The 20,568-nt window shown below is 38.1% G+C and overlaps 1 protein-coding gene across 3 annotated transcripts in view; it reads right to left on the minus strand.

Moving 5' to 3' along the window:
- The window catches only part of LOC145984069 (uncharacterized), a 192,609-nt gene extending 175,542 nt beyond the window's left edge, over nt 1–17,067 (minus strand). For all 3 annotated transcript variants that reach the window (XM_083117456.1, XM_083117454.1, XM_083117455.1), the window contains exons 1-3: nt 16,949–17,067; nt 11,444–11,556; nt 8,912–8,991 (exon numbers count right to left, since the gene is read on the minus strand). In XM_083117456.1, coding sequence (XP_082973582.1) covers nt 8,912–8,991; nt 11,444–11,531 — 168 coding nt within the window. In that variant the 5' untranslated portion in view covers nt 11,532–11,556; nt 16,949–17,067. The remainder of the gene's footprint in view (nt 1–8,911; nt 8,992–11,443; nt 11,557–16,948) is intronic.
- Between the last annotated feature and the right edge of the window lie 3,501 nt (nt 17,068–20,568).

Raw genomic sequence — 20,568 nt, forward strand, 5'->3', positions numbered from 1 at the left:
AATCCAATTTGCACTAACCAATTAGAAGATGAAAGTTAATAATCATATTTTTTCATTACAAAATTTCAATTTTGTCGGGCCCCCACACAGGCAACGCCAGGATGTGAGGGTTCAAAACAGTTCCTGCATATTGCCTGATATGTATTTCATTCTCATAGCAAGAATAGTGCACCCACTGATGATACTTTCATGGAAAAATATTTTCTAATATAAAAGCCATGCTTTTTAACGGGAAAATCAAAATTCCAAAAATTGTTATCTCGGAAACTATGAATCCTAGAGTTAAAACTTATACCTAATTTTCTTCCGTACACACTAGACAATATGCCAATGGTCGAATAAACTTATTTTAATTTATCAAGTAGAAGAAGAAGACAAAAGTTAAATAAAACTATATTTTTACGAAATTTAAATTTCATCAGGCAGCCACGTGGGCAACGCCGGAACGTGATGGTTTAAAACGGAACCTGCATATTGCCGGTTATGTGTTTCATTCTCGTGGCAAGAATTGCGGACTTGCTTCTGATACTTTCAGATAAAAAGTTTAATTTTTCTAATGAAAAATCAGTAATTTTTTTTCGGGGCCCCCCCAAATATATTCAGAATCACATTTAACTTTACTAAATACACTATGTGGAAGAAAGCCATTGGACACAACATGTCAGCGGATACCATCAGTTTCCTTGCAATCAATAGGAGGTCGGTCTGCCTTCGGCAGCGATAACAGAGGCCACTCGTCCTGGTAAACTGGCCACAAGGTCGTGCAGTACACGGAGTGGGATATCCTGCCATTGCTCCTGCAGTACAGTCACCAACCCTGGAAGTGTAGAAGGGCGAGGCGATCGCGACCTCAATCGGCGCTCCAGTTCGTCCCATAGATGTTTGATAGGGTTGAGGTCAGGCCTCTGATCAGGCAAATCCAGTCGGGTGACATTATTTTCTGCATACCACTCCATGGTAGCCCTGGAAACATGACAAGTTGCATTATCGTCTTGGAACACACATTCTACATTTCCATAGAAATGCCACAACGTAGGGAACATGGAGTTGTCCAAAATATCTCTGTAGAAAGCAGACCTCATGTGGCCATACACAGGTACCAGCGGACCCACACCATGCCAGCTGAAACAACCCCAGAACATGATGCCGCCACCAGCACGTTTCACTGTGGACATTACACACTTGGATAAGAGACATTCTCCAGGTAATCACCATACCCACACTAACAATCTGATCGAAACAGTATGAAGCGTGATTCATCACTCCATAGGCCCTAACGCCATTGCTCCACCATCCACTTTCTCCGCTCTTTAGACCAGCGTACTCTCTGCCGTTTATTGTTTTTTGTTATCAGGGGTTTGTGGGCAGCTGCTCAATCATGATAACCGAGCGCATGGGCCTCCTAGCAAAGTGTCTTGGTCGAAACAGTCAAATTGGTCACACTTTGAAACTCTTCTGCAATCGAATGCATCAGACGGGTCCTGTTTTTCCGAATCTCCCTCTTCAGCAGTCTCCTGTCCCGGTCCTCCAATTTCGTGGTGCATTGCTGCAGTGTGACTTTTCCTTCCCCTTCTTGATGACAAAGGCTACAGTTGATTTAGGGACCTGTCTGGCATCAGCTATGCTATGTATACTCATGCCTCCTATGGAGCAGCCTACCATGATCCCACTTTCAAACAGCTGAGCTCCTTCCTGTCTGCCATTTTATCAGCGAATGATCTGAGAAGCCTCCTGCTGCCATATATATATATATATATATATATATATATATATATATATATATACACTAATGATGAAGGAGACAGTAAACACTTACCACACGAAGAGAAATTATTCTATATTTCGCGATCTATGTCGCATTTTCAAGTTGAAGAAGAAAGATCGGCGTTACTAAGCGAAGAGGCACAGAATACTGACCGTAGCGTCTCTACGATCAGTGTTGCCAGAAACAGTTGATAGATGACGAGCAGTACTTTCACCATTGTTTACTGTAAGGTGGGTGGGTAATTTTGGGGAGGAGAGGAAAGGGTTACTGGTTGGCTAGGTTGAGTCCGGGGGTATAGTGGGGTGCGTGCCTGTTATGTAGGCCCTTTCCCAGCGCCTGCGGAAAGATGTGTCAGAGTGGGGGGGGGTAAACGATGGATGATGGCAACATGGAAGCAGTTATTGAAGGTGGTGTTATGGCTGTTGGTGTGGATGGCAACTGTGAAATCGGAGTTTTGGGTGGAGGAACGGTGATTATTAATCCTTAGGTTCAAGGGGGTGGAGGTTTCGCCTATGTAGAATTCGCCGCAGATTTGGCAGATAAGGGTGTAAATTAGGTTGGATGAGTGGCAGGTGCCCTTAGGGTGAAGGGTGAACTCGCCTGCCGCTGTGGGGATCAGGAGGGTGGGGGAGGTGATGAGTATGGGGCAGGTCTTGCATCTGGGTTTGTTGCACCTGTGAGCTGGGGGGAGTGGTGTGGATGGGGTGGGAGTGTTTCGGACCAAGATGTTTTGGAGGTTGGGGGGGGGGGGGGGGGCGACGGAAGACGACCCTGGGTTTATCCCGAAAGATGTCCCTGGTATCAGGATCACTGTACAGGATGGGGAGGAGGGAGTGGAGGATATGTCTGATTTTTGTAATATGGGGGTGGTATTGGGTGATCAGGGTTGGAGGGTTGGTTATAGGTTGTTTGGTGCGGTTGTAGGAGTTGGCTCTGGTGATTTGTTTGTTGATGAGGGTGGAGGGATAGCCATGGTTGGTTAGGGCTTGGTGCAGGCGTAGGTTGTAGTTTTGGCGTGGTGAGGGGGATGAGTTGAGGCGCTGTTCTCTGAGGGCAAGGGAGAATGGGATGGCTTTTTTGGTGTGGTAGGGGTGTGAGCTGGAGTAGTGGAGATACTGGAGGTGGTTGGTCGGTTTAATATGTATGGAGGTTTCCAAGTGGTCTCCCGCAATGTGGATGTCCACATCTAGGAAGGTCACTTGGTCTTTAGAAACCGGGGTGTCCAATGACTTACTTCCACATAGTGTACTAATAGGATGATTAAGGCTCTTTGAGTAGTACTCAAGAAATGTACTTATTTGTAACAACTCCAAAATTGGCTTTAACCTCACAGAAAATCACTAGAAAGGAAGTAAACTATTATTTACAGTTCTTTAGACATACATTAACAGGGTGAATTGATAATCATAGGACACCCTTTCATTTCAGAAAAGGAATGGATAATTAAATATCCGAGTACCAGAGATAAAAAGGTATGACGGGACCTCCAACACAGCCACCGTACTGAAATCTGCCATCTTCTGTACATATTAGTTCTTTTCAAAAGGGAAGGTTGTAATTATGGTGTACAAACCAAGGATTTTTTTCTCTCAGAAATTCATTTCTGCAATCCACTAAAGGTTATTATCTTGCTTCATCCCGCTAGGAGCATTCGGTGTCTAGTGGCATGAATATGTCCTATGTCAGTCGAATAGGATTCAACTGATCGCTAATTCCTTCTTCTTCCCAGCTGCCAGATGAAAATGTGAGCAGGACCACATGTTATGCATCTATGTGATGTGTTCAGCAAGCTCCTCTTTGCGTGGCTGAGCACAGAGCATAATGCACCCGTTATGGACTCCTACAAGAATTTCTGGAAATATTATGTTACAGGTCTCCAGGGTGCGTTCCTGCAAGTGACCTTTGTCGCGGATTTTCAGATTTCAGATGTTCCACAGTTAGAAACCAGGGGGTTAGGTCAGGTGATCTAGATGCCATTCCTCTGGACAATTCCAACTAATCCAATGACCAGGTAATTCATATCGACACATTGACGAACATTTGCTCCATACTATGTTGGAAATAACAGGGGAACTGCCATCTTCACTAAGAATTGAAGAGAAGACTGTCTCCTGCAGCATTTTTAGCTAGCAGCATGAATATAGCATTTAGGATGACTATGGGTGCCGTGAGGACCACCTGCAGCAAGGAGTCCTGGAGGCCTACAACATAATTAATTTTTAAAGATGTTTTGGTGCATAAGGACTAGGCAAATTGCCTTCAACGAGCATAATGGGTAACATCATGTGGTCACTTGGATGTAGTTGTTGCAAGTTTTTGAGCTAATAACTTTTGTACCACACCACATGTGGCAAAACAAATGTAATTGCAGAAATAAAATTCTGTGGTGAACAAATGGCCCGACTTGATACATCATATGTGAGTCACATATGATATGTAACACTTTCCAATTAAAAAAAATCAAAGCCAAGATACATAAGATAGCAGATTTCAATATGGCAGCCTTATATCGGTGGTACACTAACAGTTAATTGGATAATTTTTTGTGAGGTTAAAGCCCAATTTTGGGAATGTTACAAAAAAGTGTTCATATGTTCCAATACATGTTTTTAAATCATAAAGGGATTGACGTTCCTAATGTTTGGAATACAAGCCTTCCAGACATGATTGAACCTTCATGCCAATTTCATTTAAATCAAAGAACCATGACCTGGAAACTTTTCTGAAATTGGTCGATTTGACATGGAATGACCCATTTGCTTCTTAGAACCTACTTTAGGTTTATGCACCTAAATCAAGCCATTTTTGGGTTTTAATATATTTAAACCTTACGCGTCAAAGAATGCATATTTTGTGTGCCTGCTGTTAAAGGTTTTAAAGTATTTTTATGTCATACAGAGGCATTTGTTACCATTGGAAATTTTTTATTAAAATTCACTCTTCGCCGTATAGTTGGGTAACAATTTTTTTCATGTTATCCACAGTCAAATTCCGCAATTTTGTCTGTAAGGATGATATATGGTGTCCCATTTTCATTGCCCGTGACTATACTTAATCAGCATTTTTCAGGAATTTTGAACTATTTAAAGCGTTTGAACCTACAGGATGAGCCAAAAGTCCCATTACCCTGTCCGTAGGTATTGAGTCTGTGCTGTGGTAGTGGTTCGTAGTGATACTTAGTGGTTGTAGTTATATCAAACAGCAAGTTGCCGGCACGCATTACCACACAACTAACAAACTGAAAAAAGCCGTTCGCCACGCATTTGCCACGATACCTCGCACAATGCTGCGTAGATTACCACAAAGTACCGAAGTGACGAGAAAGTGAGCAAGACCACACGGATCAGAAGTTCGCATTTTGGACTGTACAGGTAACAGTGGCACCAGACATTTTGCTTTGTTTAGAGCTTTGAAAAATCACCATGGACTTGGAGGAAGCGAATTCGCAAGAGATTGCGTTTGAAACAAGTTCATCATTGAATTTTTTCATAACCAAATAAAGCAAAATTATATATATTAGGTTCCTCTGAGAAAAGGTTCTAGAGTTATAGCCTGTGGAAGAAGGTGGTGGTGCGCAACAACAAATGTGACCCAAATCTGGGAAATGAGTCTCAGAGCTAACTTCATGACTCAATAACTTTGGAACTATTGATCACAGCCTAGTGATATTTACACACAAAACAAACCTCTCACCAAGGAACACGTGTATTGCATCAAAATACCTTCAGCCTGTTTATGTTAGCAAATAAATTACCCCAAAATATGCCTTAAAAAAATTTATATGCTGTTTCAATTGTAATCCAACCGGGAAAGTGGCATTGACGTGAAATATGTCACATTTTCAATTTTGAAATGAAAGAGTGTCCTCTGATTTTCAATTCACCCTGTTAATGTATGTCTAAAGAACTGTAAACAATCGTCTACTTCCATTCTAGTTGTTTTTTCAACTTTTGGAGCATACTGCGACTCAGGTAATGTTAAGAGGTACATGTCTTGAGTGCTACACAAAGAGCCTTAAGCATCCTATTAGTATTTAGTAAAGCTCAATACGATTCTGAATATATTTGGGGGGGGGGGGGTTAGTGGGTTCAACTTCCCCCGAAAAAAAATTTACTGCTTTTCTATTACAAATTCAATTTTTATCCGAAAGTATCAGAAGCAAGCCCGCAATTCTTGCCACGAGAATGAAACACACATCCGGCAAATATGCAGGTTCTGTTTTAAACCATCACGTTCCGGCGTTGCCTATGTGGGGTCCTGATGAAATTTAAATTTCGTAAAAATATAGTTTTATTTAACTTTTGTCTTCTTCTTCTACTTGATAAATTAAAATTAGTTTACTCAACCATGGGTGTATTGTCTATTGTGTATGGAAGAAAATGAGGTATAAGTTTTAACTGTAGGATTCATAGTATCAGAGATAACAATTTTTGGAATTTTGAATTTCCCATCAAAAAGCACGGCATTTAAATTAGAAAATATTTTTCTGCGAAAGTATCATCAGTAGGTGCACAATTCTTGCTACGAGAATGAAATACATATCAGGCAATACGCAGGAACTGTTTTGAACAGTTTGAACATCTTGCCGTTGCCTACGTGGGGGCCCGACGAAATTGAAATTTTGTAATGAAAAAATACGATTATTAACTTTCATCTTCTTCTTCTTCTATTTGGTTAGTGCAAATTGGATTATTTCATCAATAGGCATGTAGCCAAGACTGTACTGAAAGAAACAAGCTATAATTTGTAACTTCGGCATTTGTAGTTACGGAGATAAAAATCTTCATTTAAAACCTTGCACAATCTTAAACTTCCCACTGAAAATGCACTGGGCGTTTAAGGGTCTACCTTCACTGTGCAACAGTGCCTTGCAATAACAAGTTGAAATTTTGGCACACATAGAGGAAGGATTAATTATGTAGTGTATGCAACTTGGCTTGGATATCTCTTGTCCCTTTTGTGCTACACCATTTCCAAAATCCATCATTTTCCGGTGATTTTTCAATTCCTTGCATATTCAACCACATATAATATGGATTGGGTAATATTTGCTAACGTAAACAGGCTGAATGTATTTTGATGCAATACACGTGTTCCTTGGTGAGAGGTTTGTTTGGTGTGTAAATATCACTAGGCTGTGATCAATAGTTCCAAAGTTATTGAGTCATGAAGTTAGCTCTGAGACTCATTTCCCAGATTTGGGTCACATTTTCTGTTGCAAACCACCACCTTTTTCTACAGGCTATAACTCTAGAACTTTTTCTCAGAGGAACCTAATGTTTGGAATACAAGCCTTCCAGACATGATTGAACCTTCATGCCAATTTCATTTAAATCAAAGAACCATGACCTGGAAACTTTTCTGAAATTGGTCGATTTGACATGGAATGACCCATTTGCTTCTTAGAACCTACTTTAGGTTTATGCACCTAAATCAAGCCATTTTTGGGTTTTAATATATTTTTAAAGGTTTAAAAGTATTTTTATGTCATACAGAGGCATTTGCTTTGTTTGGTCATGAAAAAATTCAATGACGAACTTGTTTCAAACGTAATCTCTTGCGAATTTGCTTCCTCCAAGTCCATGGTGATTTTTCAAAGCTCTAAACAAAGCAAAATGTCTGGTGCCACTGTTATCTGTACAGTCCAAAATGCGAACTTCTGATCCGTGTAGTCTTGCTCACTTTCTCGTCACTTCGGTACTTTGTGGTAATCATGCCTTGCACCACTGAAATATGTTTTTGTTGAAATATTGTTTTCGTCATATATGATCCTCACAGAAAAAATTGCGGAATTTGACTGTGGATAACATGAAAAAAATTGTTACCCAACTATACGGCAAAGAGTGGAGTACATAGGGGGTAATGGGACTTTTGGCTCACCCGTACAGGATTTTTTGAGCTGCACTTAAGATTTTTAGGACCTACTTTAGGATTTTTAGAACCTATTTTAGGATTTCTAGAGCCAATTTTAGGAACCTAGAAGCACACTTTTTAGAACCTAAAAATCCAAGGTCTAGACCCATTTGATACAAACAACAACATTCCAAATAAATAATTTAAGAATTTTTAAAAATTACCAACTGTTATAAATCTATTCTAAAATCATTTACTGTGAAACTAGTTGTTGTTATGTATGCTTCATAATATACAATAAGGAAAACAATATTAAAAAGCACATAACACTATGAAATACAAAAATCTAATAGAATTATCAAAGAACACTGACATTGTAAATGTTACACATGCACACCAAGAACAGGCGAATAAAAAACTATTATCCTCGCAATACATAAGTATGAGAAATAATAGTGACTGATAATGATACATATTCTAAATTTGAACAACACACCATTGTCCTCATAATAAACTTGGACCATAGCAATCCATAGAAATGGCCTACATCATCCATAATTTGAATCTTCCATACAATTTCGAAAGAATGTAAAATAAATATAAGGCACAGACACATGAAAGTTTGATTGCAGTCCATTTTGTGCAGACTTATACTGGAATTGGAACCACTATACAGTGCGTCTCCACCAGTGACTGAACCTAGTACTTATTCATTAAAAGTGGCTGTTACACCATGTCAAATTATTTAGCTAAACGCTGTGTCATTAAATTAGGTGCATGGCTGAAGTTCACGCTGCTCCCACATCGGAGCACAACCTCGTGTGTTCAGAGGTTTAAGAGAATGAAAGATCTCATTGTAGAGTTGGTCTTTGTAATTAATGTGATACAAACTCACAGTATTTGCTCAAAAGGTCAGGGATGACATAAAAGTGCCCAGGAGAGATGTCAATCTGACACTCAAACTACACAATGTAGCCCAGTTGATGTTGCCACTTAGTGTGCAGGAACCAGACTTTGTCCTGCTCTCGCTTTGCTTTTCCCATATGTGGCACTAGCGCAATTCTGCCCAGCTGCATATTTTCATGGCTGTGCGTTGAAAATGATCGTATTACAAAAATGTAAACTCAAGACTGAAACCACAAGTGAAATAGGATAGCTGCAATTGGGTAAAAAAGAGCCAATATCATCTTCTGCACATCATAATGTAGTGAGGTGGTGAAATATAAATTCAGTTAGCAAACTAAAATATGACATGCAGAAAAACAGTAATTTCTTTACTTTGACTTGACTCACTTTAACATTTGAAGGTTCTCTGTTTGGAATCAATCTGTCATCATATGTATGACCTGCACTATGAGGAGTTGTACTTCTTCCTGCAAAAGAAACATTAAAAAATCAAGGCAAAGCCAGTGCCACTCTCCCATACTATTGCTATCAGGTAACACTTACAACACAACCTATTTTTAAAAGGAATATTAGGCACGGGACCAGCTAGTATCTCACTGCAATATTATGTCACTTGGTTGTTATTTTTATTAATACAACCATATAATCTCAATGCCCTGGTTTTGTAAAGTAAGTGTCAGACTAAGAAAAACCCATTACAGTAATTTGGATGCATACATTAATTAAGGAGGTTAACGAACAAGAAACACTTGATATTTCTTCAAGGTACATTTGATATTTTACACTGCATCTACAGAATACTAGCTATTGCCATCTGTGAATCTTCATATCTGTACCTTATTGATATTGGCAAAATTTCAAATTGGCTCAACACCATAACACTCACTTTGGAACACCAAATTCAGGGGTTGGAATTGTTTTGGTCGCCATTTTGAAACTGGTCAGTGGATTACAAAATCATGTTCGCATCCTTTTCACGTTTTCTCTGACCTTTAAAACGAGGTATTACTCGACCCCCCTTGCCACTTGAAATTTTCGAGTTCTTCCGTAACTTTAGACCCCCTTTTATGGGCCACGCGGTTTCATCCTTTTTTAGTCCTGCAGTCATCATGTGGCATATCATTGGAAAGCTTGTGTCCTGCACTTTCCGATACTGTTATGGTGCTGCACTTATCTTAATTGTTAAGCTCGGTATACTCGATTTGACTCACCTTCCTTTTTTTGCAAAACAATTTTCTACATGGAAAACGATAGGTGGTACAGACAAATGTTTCATATGACAATCATATTTTTTCCCCGCCTATCCGAATCTGCATTCCAGACATACCCTTCCCATTTGAAAATCGCACGAACGGGGCATGTGCTTCCCACTAAAACAACAAAGGGTGGCTTTCGGGCATTTGCAAATACTTTCTACGGATTCTTTGGGCCCAACTTAGTGGTGCATTTTTTTGTTTCAACTTGGTACGATCTCCCGTTCTCGAGAAAAAGTAGTGCCTGGGTCGCTCTGAAACACCCTGTATATTCCTTATTACATGAACATATTATATTATAAATCCCTTTTTCATTTTATTCTTCTTCTTTTTTCCCATCCATTTTATATTGTGTGAAATGTTTCTCTACCGTTTGTGGTGCCCTCATCCTGCATTTAATGCCAAATTCTTTAGCTACTCTTTCTATCTTTTCCGAAATTCCTTTCAAATATGGAATGCCAATATATTTGTATTTCTTATTCTCAGAGTTAATTAAGTTTGCATCTTTGTTCCATTATCACTTATTTCTTCCCCCCCTTCCCAATCCTTTTTACATATCTTGTGCGCTTTCCTGCATATCTACGTGTACTTTTATACCTTTCCACGTGTACTACATGAGTAAGTCACACCTGCATCAATATGAAATTCAAGTGGGGCCTGTCGTTTACTATACATTTTTCTCTCTTTTACGTGCTTGACATTTACACACATGCCCTCATGTTTAGAATATATTTTGCAATTTATATTAAGCAATGATAGACTTATTACATAATCTATGCACAAAAAGCACTTTAAAATTGTATGGTTTTGATGTGTTGTGCAGTTGGTAATACTGTGGATTTTCTCATTGTCTGCAATATGAACAGCCCAGCGGTTGAAGCAAGACTGGCAGAGACGATTCTGAGCACAGTTCTTGTATGGATTAATTCATAAAACCTGCTGCAAATTGAACCTGGCCCGTGGCTTAGTCTCGTGCATAATCTCTGGTTATGAACTTCAAGCTGCCTAGTTTTAGATTAAGGTGAGATTGTTTCTCAATCTCCTTGCACCAGGAACACCATTTTGCATGTAGTGAGAGAAGATCAAAATACTTCTCTAAATGAAATATGGTCAAGTTCATGGCATTTAACATCAGCTGTACTGCAAAACTTAAAGCATAAATGGAGGGATTCCAAATTATACATTTTACTCAGGATTGGAAGTCACACTTGTTTTAATGCTAATCTGAATATTGCACTATCCACTTTATAGATAGTTCTTTCTTTTTCTTTTTTGTCATGTACTACACATCTGGCATGAAAATATTTTTAAATTTACATGATGAACACATGAAAAAACAGTTTTTAAATGAAGTTAATTTTCAATCCTGCACTGACAATCAATCATGCCTAACAATGCATCAACTATTGCAAACCCAGTTTTCACACTTACCAAATAATGAAGCTCCAAAATATCATATAATATAAACAAATGTACAGGGCACATTTTTAATAATTGTAAATAAAGACTATGCTTTTTAAGAAATGATAAAATCCTACAATCTGAATTTAAGAAGATGCTGCTTTTGAGTATCATAACTAATGAATAAGTTATTACCAGACCTGAAGTAGAACCAATTTCAATAAGAAATAATGTCAGAAAACACGTGATTTCATTTGCAACTTACCACGTGATTGTTTTGGTGTCCTACCCCTGGTCTTCTTTTGAGCACCACGGGCTTGTGTATAAGGAGTCCTTGAATTAAATGGCTGCATTCTTCCTGATGGGACTGTACTGTAGCTGTAGTGATAAAAAGAAGAAAGTAAATGAAAATATATTGCCAGAGTTTTATCATTAAGAGCACACTTCAAATATTTATAACATATTTAGTATTTAGAATCAATCATTTACTTATGATGAAAATTCCATCCACTTATCTTAAAGTAGTAGTTTTCTTCACGACAATATATTAGCTACAAAACTAATGAGAGATATAATTAGCTGATACAGATGTGTAGGTACTCAATCCCAGATGTCAACAAAGTTATTCATAAACAAACATATGTACCCTTAAGTCCATAATTTACTGTATGGTTGCATGCATGCAATAATAGTGAAATAGCTTGACAATCACCGAATTTATAATGACCTATTTCATTTACTGTAATGATACCAGCATATGAATATTCAGCAGGTGGTGATGGTGACCCTCCATACACCCACGAAAAATTGGAATATTTCTAGTGGGTTGGGGAGATTGTCATTGCTTGAAGAGCGGAGATTAGAGAGTAATTAGCAACTTCATGTGGTATGATTTATGATGTAGTTTTATTTTTTCAATAATATTTCTGTTGTCTTGGGGAGTTTCCCTTTGTCCCACATTCAGTGTCCTTCAGGTTAGTCGAAACTGAGTTTGCCAGTTATTTTATTTATGTACAACAGAGGGACAGTTGTTAGAGAAAGGTGTGTTTTAGGACTGTTCAACAGCAACACAAAAAGGGGCTTGTTTTTGTTTGTTGATCATCTGACACCAACATACCATTGATTGAGAAGCATGTACTTCCAGGAACAGAAACCTGGACACCTTATATCTTGGGAATGCTTCCCCTATATTCACAAGATGCCTAAGCATATGACACACTACTGCAATCTGATAACTTGGGTTTGCATGAAACAGGTGGAAAAATATTCGTCGAATGCTAAAGGATACCTCAAACAAAGAGGTGTTAGAAATTCAAAATTTCTGGTGGAATATGTTGACGAGTATAAGTGGAGACAGGTGTATGGATCTACTGACGCATTCAGGAATACCCTAGAGCAGATTGCAAAAGATACCCTGTATGTAGTTAGTGTCAGTAGCATGTTCCTACTCCCTGGTAATGAAAATTGGTTAAAAAACAAATGGTGAAACTGATGATTTACCATTTGCCTTAGGTTAAAACAGTTACTATTAGTGGTGATAGTAATTTCGGGTTATTCCTCAATATCAGTTCCCTTTACTTTTTTTTTCCAGCATATGATGACAATTGCTTAAAATAAAGTGGTGAAAGTGGTTCGGTAGACAAGGAATTGGTCATGCCATGATCACATTTTAGGACAAAATATCTCACTTATTGCTGCATTCCACATCTTAAAATTACTTTCAGGCACCTTAAAACATCAAAATCACAAAGACTAGAAAAAAAGTGAACTTTCAAAGGTGTACAGTCGGTCACCAGCCTAAAGCAGCCTGACATAAAAAGAAAGATAATGATGGCAACCATTTATTTCAAGTTATGTACAATTTTACTCTTTTGTTACATTCATTCACAAACACACACAAATATGTGAGAAAGGGGATGGCTTTCTTGGTGTGAAATAGGTGATACCTGAAGAAGTGTAAGTACTATTACATGTGGTTGATGGGTTTTGATGCGGATCCTTGTACATTCACATTTCCTCTTTACGTATAAGGCAAATGTACACACAGAGGTAGGTTAACTGTGTGGTGCAGTAATATTAATTGAAGCATGTGCATTCATTCCTAAGTTAATTCAACTGTTATTCACATGTTTCTTACCTTAAACAAGCAATTTTATGAGCTAACGGTTCAGTTTGTTTCATGCAAATTTTCCTAGCAGAAAGATTAACTGGAATAGAATTCTGGCAATTATTGGAAATTTGAACCTTCCTTAAAGTAATGGGCACTGCTTGGATTTCGAAAAGAAGTTATTTATGTTGAAACAGAAAACTTAAATATTAGCTTACACAAGCAAGTGCACTCCCCATGGACAAGGAATTCTCAGTGGTTAAGTATTGTAGAATAGTGGGAGTGAAGGTAGAAGTAATTTGGAAACTTCCTGAAACTAATCAGCACCTAACTACAAAAGCACTTAGGGATATTATTTTAATGCCAAGACAACTAAGGGTAAAAACACAGTGAAGCACATCCATCACACATCGCCAGAAACTCACGGGGACAAGTTTCCGGTAATTCAAAACCATGGAGTTAAATGGGGAAAAACATAGTGGAGCCCCGCTCATCGTGAAAGGTTCCCAGGAACAAACACGGTTTGGTCTTGGGTCCCTTGTTTCAAGTGGAAGGCTGTGATTGGTCTACTGAAGGTCACTTCTCCCTTTCCTGGAAGACACCCTCCTGTTTCCCCACTTTTTTTTGACAGAGTTGTCGTTTGCAAGCTTGTGGGATGGTGTTTAGGGTGCCTGTCTGACAGCCAGTTCATTCATTCATTATACCCTGACATTTTTATGGCTTGACCAGGCTCCGTGCGATGTGCAAGGGTCCTTGTGCCTCACTGTGTTTTTACTCTAAACCTGACCAACCTACCCTAACCACAAAAGCATTTTGGGTTATTATCCCATCTAACCCAACTACCAAGGCATGTATTGAACAAAATCTTCAAACATTTTGGTGGCAAGAAGAAAGTACACATCTGAACACTTCACAGTAAAGGAACTGATTCTGTGAACCGATACTGGAAACCCCTTGATACCTCACACATGTGACCTAGGTAGGAGGACAGTTCATAACCATTATGATAATAAGTACAAGTACAGAATTATGGAAGTGAAAAACCAGTGTGGTACCTTTGACACTCTGTACCCCCTAGAGAAAGTGGATGTGAAACATTTTGCATGGTTTATGAACATTTTCATTTGATTTTTGTTCTCGTTAATGGGTTTATTGTGAAGTAAGTAAAGCATGTCTGTTACCTTAGCATATAACTTTACCATGTAGCCAAATACCCTGAAGGCTTCGTAGAAGTGTGGGAATGAATGTAGAAGTAAATCTGAATCTTAATAGAATGCATTTAGGGACTTTATTTTAATGCTAAGAGAACCAAACCTAACCTGCCTAACCTAACTACCAAAGCATATATTGAACAAAACCTTAAGTAATCGCTAAAACTCCGCAGTATGTGTTAACAGACGTACATCAAAATCGAACAATGTAAAAATTGCATTCGTAGCATGATGAAATGACAATAAAACAAAAGGAACTTGGGCCATAATTTCAACTATTTTGGCACATTAAGAATTTAGGACCGGTTTTCGGTACCATTGAAATCCTGACGTACTTAGGTCCCAAGTTTCTTTTGTCTTATTGCAATTTCATCATATTATGTATGCATTTCTTACATGGTTCAATTTCGATTTACGTCTACCAACACATACTGCAGAGTTTTAGCAATCACTTGACACTTCACTTCCATATACTTCTACATAATTGTTGTCGCCAAAACGTTTAAAGATTTTGTGTAATACATGCTTTCGTACTTAGGTTAGGAGAGTCAGGTTTAGTTCCCTTAGAATTTTAATAACCCTAAATGCATTTGTGGCTAGGTTAGATGAGTCAGGCTTAGTTCCCTTAGAATTAAAATAATATCCCTAAATGCTTTTGTAGTTAGTTTAGGATGCAGTTTGTGTAATGCGTAAAGCATGCACAATGGGCAGTTTTGCACAAGGTGCTTCTAACATATTAACTTACACCTAAATTTCACTATTTCGAAATGAAAACTGTCCTGATTAGTTTCAGTAAGGTTCAAAATTACTTCTACATTCATTTCCACAATTCTATAACACTTGATGTTGCTTCTATTAATGGACAATGCCTTGTCCATGAGGAGCGCACATGCTTACGTAACGTAATCTTTTAGGGTTCTTTTTCAAACATAAATAACTTTTGTCCCAACACAAAGGGTGGTCATTACTTTAAGGAAGGTTCAAATTTCCTGTGACAATGATTGCCAAAATTCTATAATAATTAGTCTTTCTGCTAAGAAAATTTGAAAAAAATCATAAAACATTTGGAACCATTGCCATATTTAACTGCAGCTGATGATAATTTGGTTACACTGTGTATTACTCTTGTATGTGTAATACAGTTAGTTGACCTAGCATATAGCAATATATTTTATGTGCATGAGAAATTAAAAAAGGCACATTTGATATTTCTGAATTTAACAAATTCTAATTCCTACTTGGGTCAGTATTATCTACAATTAACTTAGATGTAATTTGATGAGCATGGTCCTTCACAAGACTCACAAGATGGGTGGTGAAATAATTTTTATTTCTAACGTTGCACTAGTTCTTATGAAATATGAGATAGACACTGAATATCATTTATAATTTCGGTAACATTATCGTATGAGGGAAACGGATTCCTTCAAATTTACAGGAGAAAGTACTTATTTTCATTTTTTTTAACGTTGTGAAAGTTCCTGAATGTAGATTTGATCCATTTTAATGTGAATGCATGTTGTTTTATGCGAAAATCTCTGTCAGACACGCTGTTTGTGCTCCCGCCATTTGCTTTCTGCACGAGAGTGAAATGTTAGATGTGTTAAGATGATGCAACCCAGTAGCCAGTGTTTCAGCGTCACCGTGTTTTCAGTAGAACATGACGTGTCGAGTATTTTTAATCTTTTTTTTAACTATGCTTGCCTAACCTAACTTAACCTAACCTTACGGAAAATGGTTTTTGGTGATAACGTCAATGGTTTGCGACGTATTAGCATAATTTCAAATCCGGGCACGAAAGTAGATATTTTCAGGTGAACGAGGTTGCAACACTGCATAAATCGACAAAACCCTCTCAGAACGCCCCATAAACCAGTACGCTATCACGGCCATAATGTGTTGCAGATTCGAAACAACAAGTAACAGTAAGTACTCGTAAATCTAAGAAATAGACATTGATATGCATTATTTCACTTTAGAAAATGTCCCACATTCGAAAATAACATGTTAGCAATGTAAAGAAGTCCGAAATATATGATTCGTAGGTGTTTCCCTCATACGATAATAGTACCTTCGATTTTCCAAATGCAATCACAAGTATATTCGTTGTGAATGCATCTTAACATTCACGCATGATCATGCCGTTTACATAAAACTCTTTTATCACTTAACAAATATGCATATCCAGTTATGGAAAACACGAATATATTTAGCTAGTTTTGTAACTGTTGTATATTTCATATAAAAATCCATTTTGTCTGTTACGGATACCATATTCACATGTTTTAAAAACACAAAAATCATAATTTCAATGATGTTGGCAAAGCCTGGAATATAATGGGAAAGACAAGTTTATATTTAAGAAAATGTAGTGTTAACACGCAGAACATCGTTAAATGTGGTGATATATATTCTTAATATATACTGAATACCAAGTTAACACATGACTTACCTATTCTTTCTTGTTGTAGCGTTAACTAAAAACGGCAGTCAATGCAGATCACTTTCCACATTCGAGTTCATCATAGATTGAATCACGTACGTCCTAAACCACAGATTATCGAGTCTTCCTTATCGCACAACATTTCTGCAACCTTGTGTTCTGACGTCACACGAACATTACCTACGTTATTAGGTTGTGTCTGTTAGGTTTGGTTCTATTAGCATAAATACACTGCTAATTTATTATTTTTGTTAAGGAAACTAAAGCTAGCTATCCTAACCTAACAACTTGGACATATAGCCTTAATATGACGTTTCAACGCAAAGTTGCAGAAGTGTTGTACGATAAGGGAGAACCTAGATTATGAGAGACAATAATGTATTTCATTTACAGTGTGATTACTTTCACAACATACATCATGATTGCTTCGGATTTCCAAGTAACGCTGTTAAAAACCAGATAATTTATGCATTATAAAGAACTGTGGAGATACATTACGTCAATAACCAAAACATGAAATGAAAATGGAGAAATGTTGTCGCAACCGCAGGTTCTTGTCCAGTGGCGTGCCCAATGAGAGTTGGTAGGAGATTCATTCGACCCGACCCGGCACTCGTACGTACACTTGCCTCAACAAGTACTCTTGCAGTTTGTTTCCTTTTACAGCATATTTGCAGAAGATACAATTCAATCTACACGTGTATCAATATACGCTGTGTAACACACCTTATTACTAACTTCGTTGACCTACAGTCAAAGGCAAAGATTATGGTAGACAAATTGCCCATCGTTATTTTCATTACTTTTTATTCTACATCCTGCGTAGAAAATTATGTTGGTGGGAAACAGGCATTAGAGGTCTGCACGGGCTCGGGCCAGGCCCTCGGGCCTAGGCCCGGCCCGGCCCGCGGGCCGGACTCGGGCCATAAATAACCAGAACTTCTCGGGCTCGGGTCGGGCCCGGGCCTCGTGGCTATTTTGTTAGCGAATATTGTCATCGAAAAATAATTTTTAATTATTGAAATTATGGTTTACTTCGAGAATGAGAATACATTTTTTTATAACAGCTAGTTAACGAAGTACAACAGTGCCCATTTTTTTTTCAAATGCTGAATTGGAAAGTAATTTTAATTATGTTTTCGGGCTCGGGCCGGGCTCATGTTTACTTATTATCGGACTCGGGTCGGGTTCGGGTTTCTTTTCCTCGGGCCGGGCTGGACTCGGGCCTTACAATTTAGGCCCGTGCAGACCAGGCATTGCGAAAATGGTGATGGACAATTCGCCTACTGTTTCTTTCGCCGTTTGGTGTACATGAAGCATGTCAAAATGAAGAAGATTGCGAAGTGTAAGGCGAAGCCGATTACTAAGAGAAGATAACGACTATCGTGTATATGTGTTATGTGCCCAATTGCAAAGGCAATTATAATGATAAAACTCTACTAGTTAGATATAGCAGAAACACATTTCACTCGTTTATTTTGAAATAAAATTCATTTGTACTTACCGCATATGCATAGCGGAAAATTTTTCGGTACTACTTTACTATACCTGAGACACCTAGGAATCATTTCTTTCACACTCTTTTACATTGCTAACGTACTATTCTGCATTCCGGAACACTTATTTAGGTGAAATAATTGAATTTGTTAGGAAAGTAATGTTTATTTCTCACGTTTAAGAGTACTTACTGTTCTTGTTTATTTCCACACACAACATGGCGATAGCTTACCGTTGATCGTTCCTTGAGCCAGAAAAACCATTAACGTTAGCCCAAAAATTCACGATAGCCCCACAAACCATCACGGGGACGAGGTATGCCTACTAGGTTAGGTTTGGTTCCATTAGCACTCCTTTCGTTCAATTTAGCATATACGGACAATACGAGAGCGTATTGTGCTCTCATGCAGAAAGCAAATGGCGGCAGCAGCAATAGCACGTCGGAAATAGATTTTCGTACAAAACCACATGCATTCGCATTAAAATGAATCAAAATTACATTCCCGAACATCAACAACGCTACAGAAAATGATTTGCGTAAGTACTTTCTCCTGTAAATTTGAAGAAATCTGTCTCAGGTATAGTAAAGTGTTACCCATTTTTCAACTTGGGATTACTTTTTTTTCAATGAAAAAAGCGTTATTTTTAACATTATAAGTATTTATTGGTCGTTGCTAATTGGCGGCAAAATTTTGACTCACGTTGTCTATCGTCAGCTGATATGCAGTGTTTCCAAACTTATGAACCGATAAATGCCGCACAAACTATTCACAAAAGGTTTTTAAGCGAAAATTGATCCACAAACCATTCACAGAAGGTTAGGTTAGGTTCAGTTATGTTAGGCAAACATAGAAAATTGAATTGAAAAAAAAAACGCTCACACGTCATCTTGTAAAACTACCACGTGGTTGTTACACTAACACTTATTAAATAAACAATGATCGTTTTTAATCCACAAACCATTCACGGAAAGTTAGGTTAGGCAAACAGAAAATTAAATTCGAAAAAAACAATCCCTCTCACATGTAACCTTGTAAAACTACTGCGTGGTTTGCTACACTGACAGGGGGTTACGTAATTGAACGCACGGAACATTTGATTCACGTAGTCGATGGCAATGGTGGCACGAGCTTGCAACAGAGATACATGAATGTCGAAAAATACCTTATTTACAGGCCGAATAACTTGCACAATTCGAAAACACACTTTTCCCAGCTTCAGAAAGTCCACAGAAACTAAATTCTGTAAGTACTTTCTCGTCTATTCTCCTGTAAATTTCAAGAAAGGTGTTTCCGCTATATCTAATCGTTACCGATAAAACTAACATTTCCGCAAGATGTTGCTGAAAATGAGAAATAGGATTAGGGCAGATGGCCTAAGTTTCGATTGTTTAATTCAGGCCTTTTTACATGGTCCAATTTCAATTTACATGACTTTATGTTAAAATATCGGTAAAATTTTCGTTTCCGCAAGAAGTATTTCTACAATTTTACAGGAGAAAGTACTTACCGAAATGAGTTTCTTTATAATGTACGAAGGTCTTTGAAGTGTTTTTTCCCCTCGTTTAAATTTTTTTCCGGTATATCATGTAATTTTCGACATGAATTTCACTCTGATGCCCGAAAGCTGTTCCCTTGATGTCCGTCTACTACGTGAACCAAATTTTTGCGTGCGTTTCATGGCGTAATAACCAGGCAGTGTTTTGTAACTGTGGGCCCAAGTTCCTTTTGTTTTATTGCGATTTCATCACGCTACGAATGCAATTTTTACATGGTTTGATTTTGATGTACGTCTGTTATCACATACTGCGGAGTTTTAGCGATTACATAAGGTTTTGTTAAATATATGCTTTAGTGGTTAGGTTAGGCAGGTTAGGTTTGGTTCCCTTAGCATTAAAATAAAGTCCCTAAATGCATTCTACTAAGGTTGTAATTTACTTCTACATTCATTCCCTCGCTTTTACGATATTTACTGTCGCTTGTCGATAAAGAATATCTTGAAAAGGTTTTCTTGGGCAATCAGCCAGGTGATTTCCGGAAAGGCTTCCGAGCTTTCGAGAGCTAACGTCACTCTCATCTTCAGGGAATGAAGTGCAGAGATAAGTCAGGGTGACGTTATATGTATTTGTCGTG

This window comes from Lepisma saccharinum, chromosome 2, assembly GCF_977018435.1.
Source record: "Lepisma saccharinum chromosome 2, izLepSacc3.1, whole genome shotgun sequence".
NCBI classification, from domain to species: Eukaryota; Metazoa; Arthropoda; class Insecta; order Zygentoma; family Lepismatidae; genus Lepisma; species Lepisma saccharinum.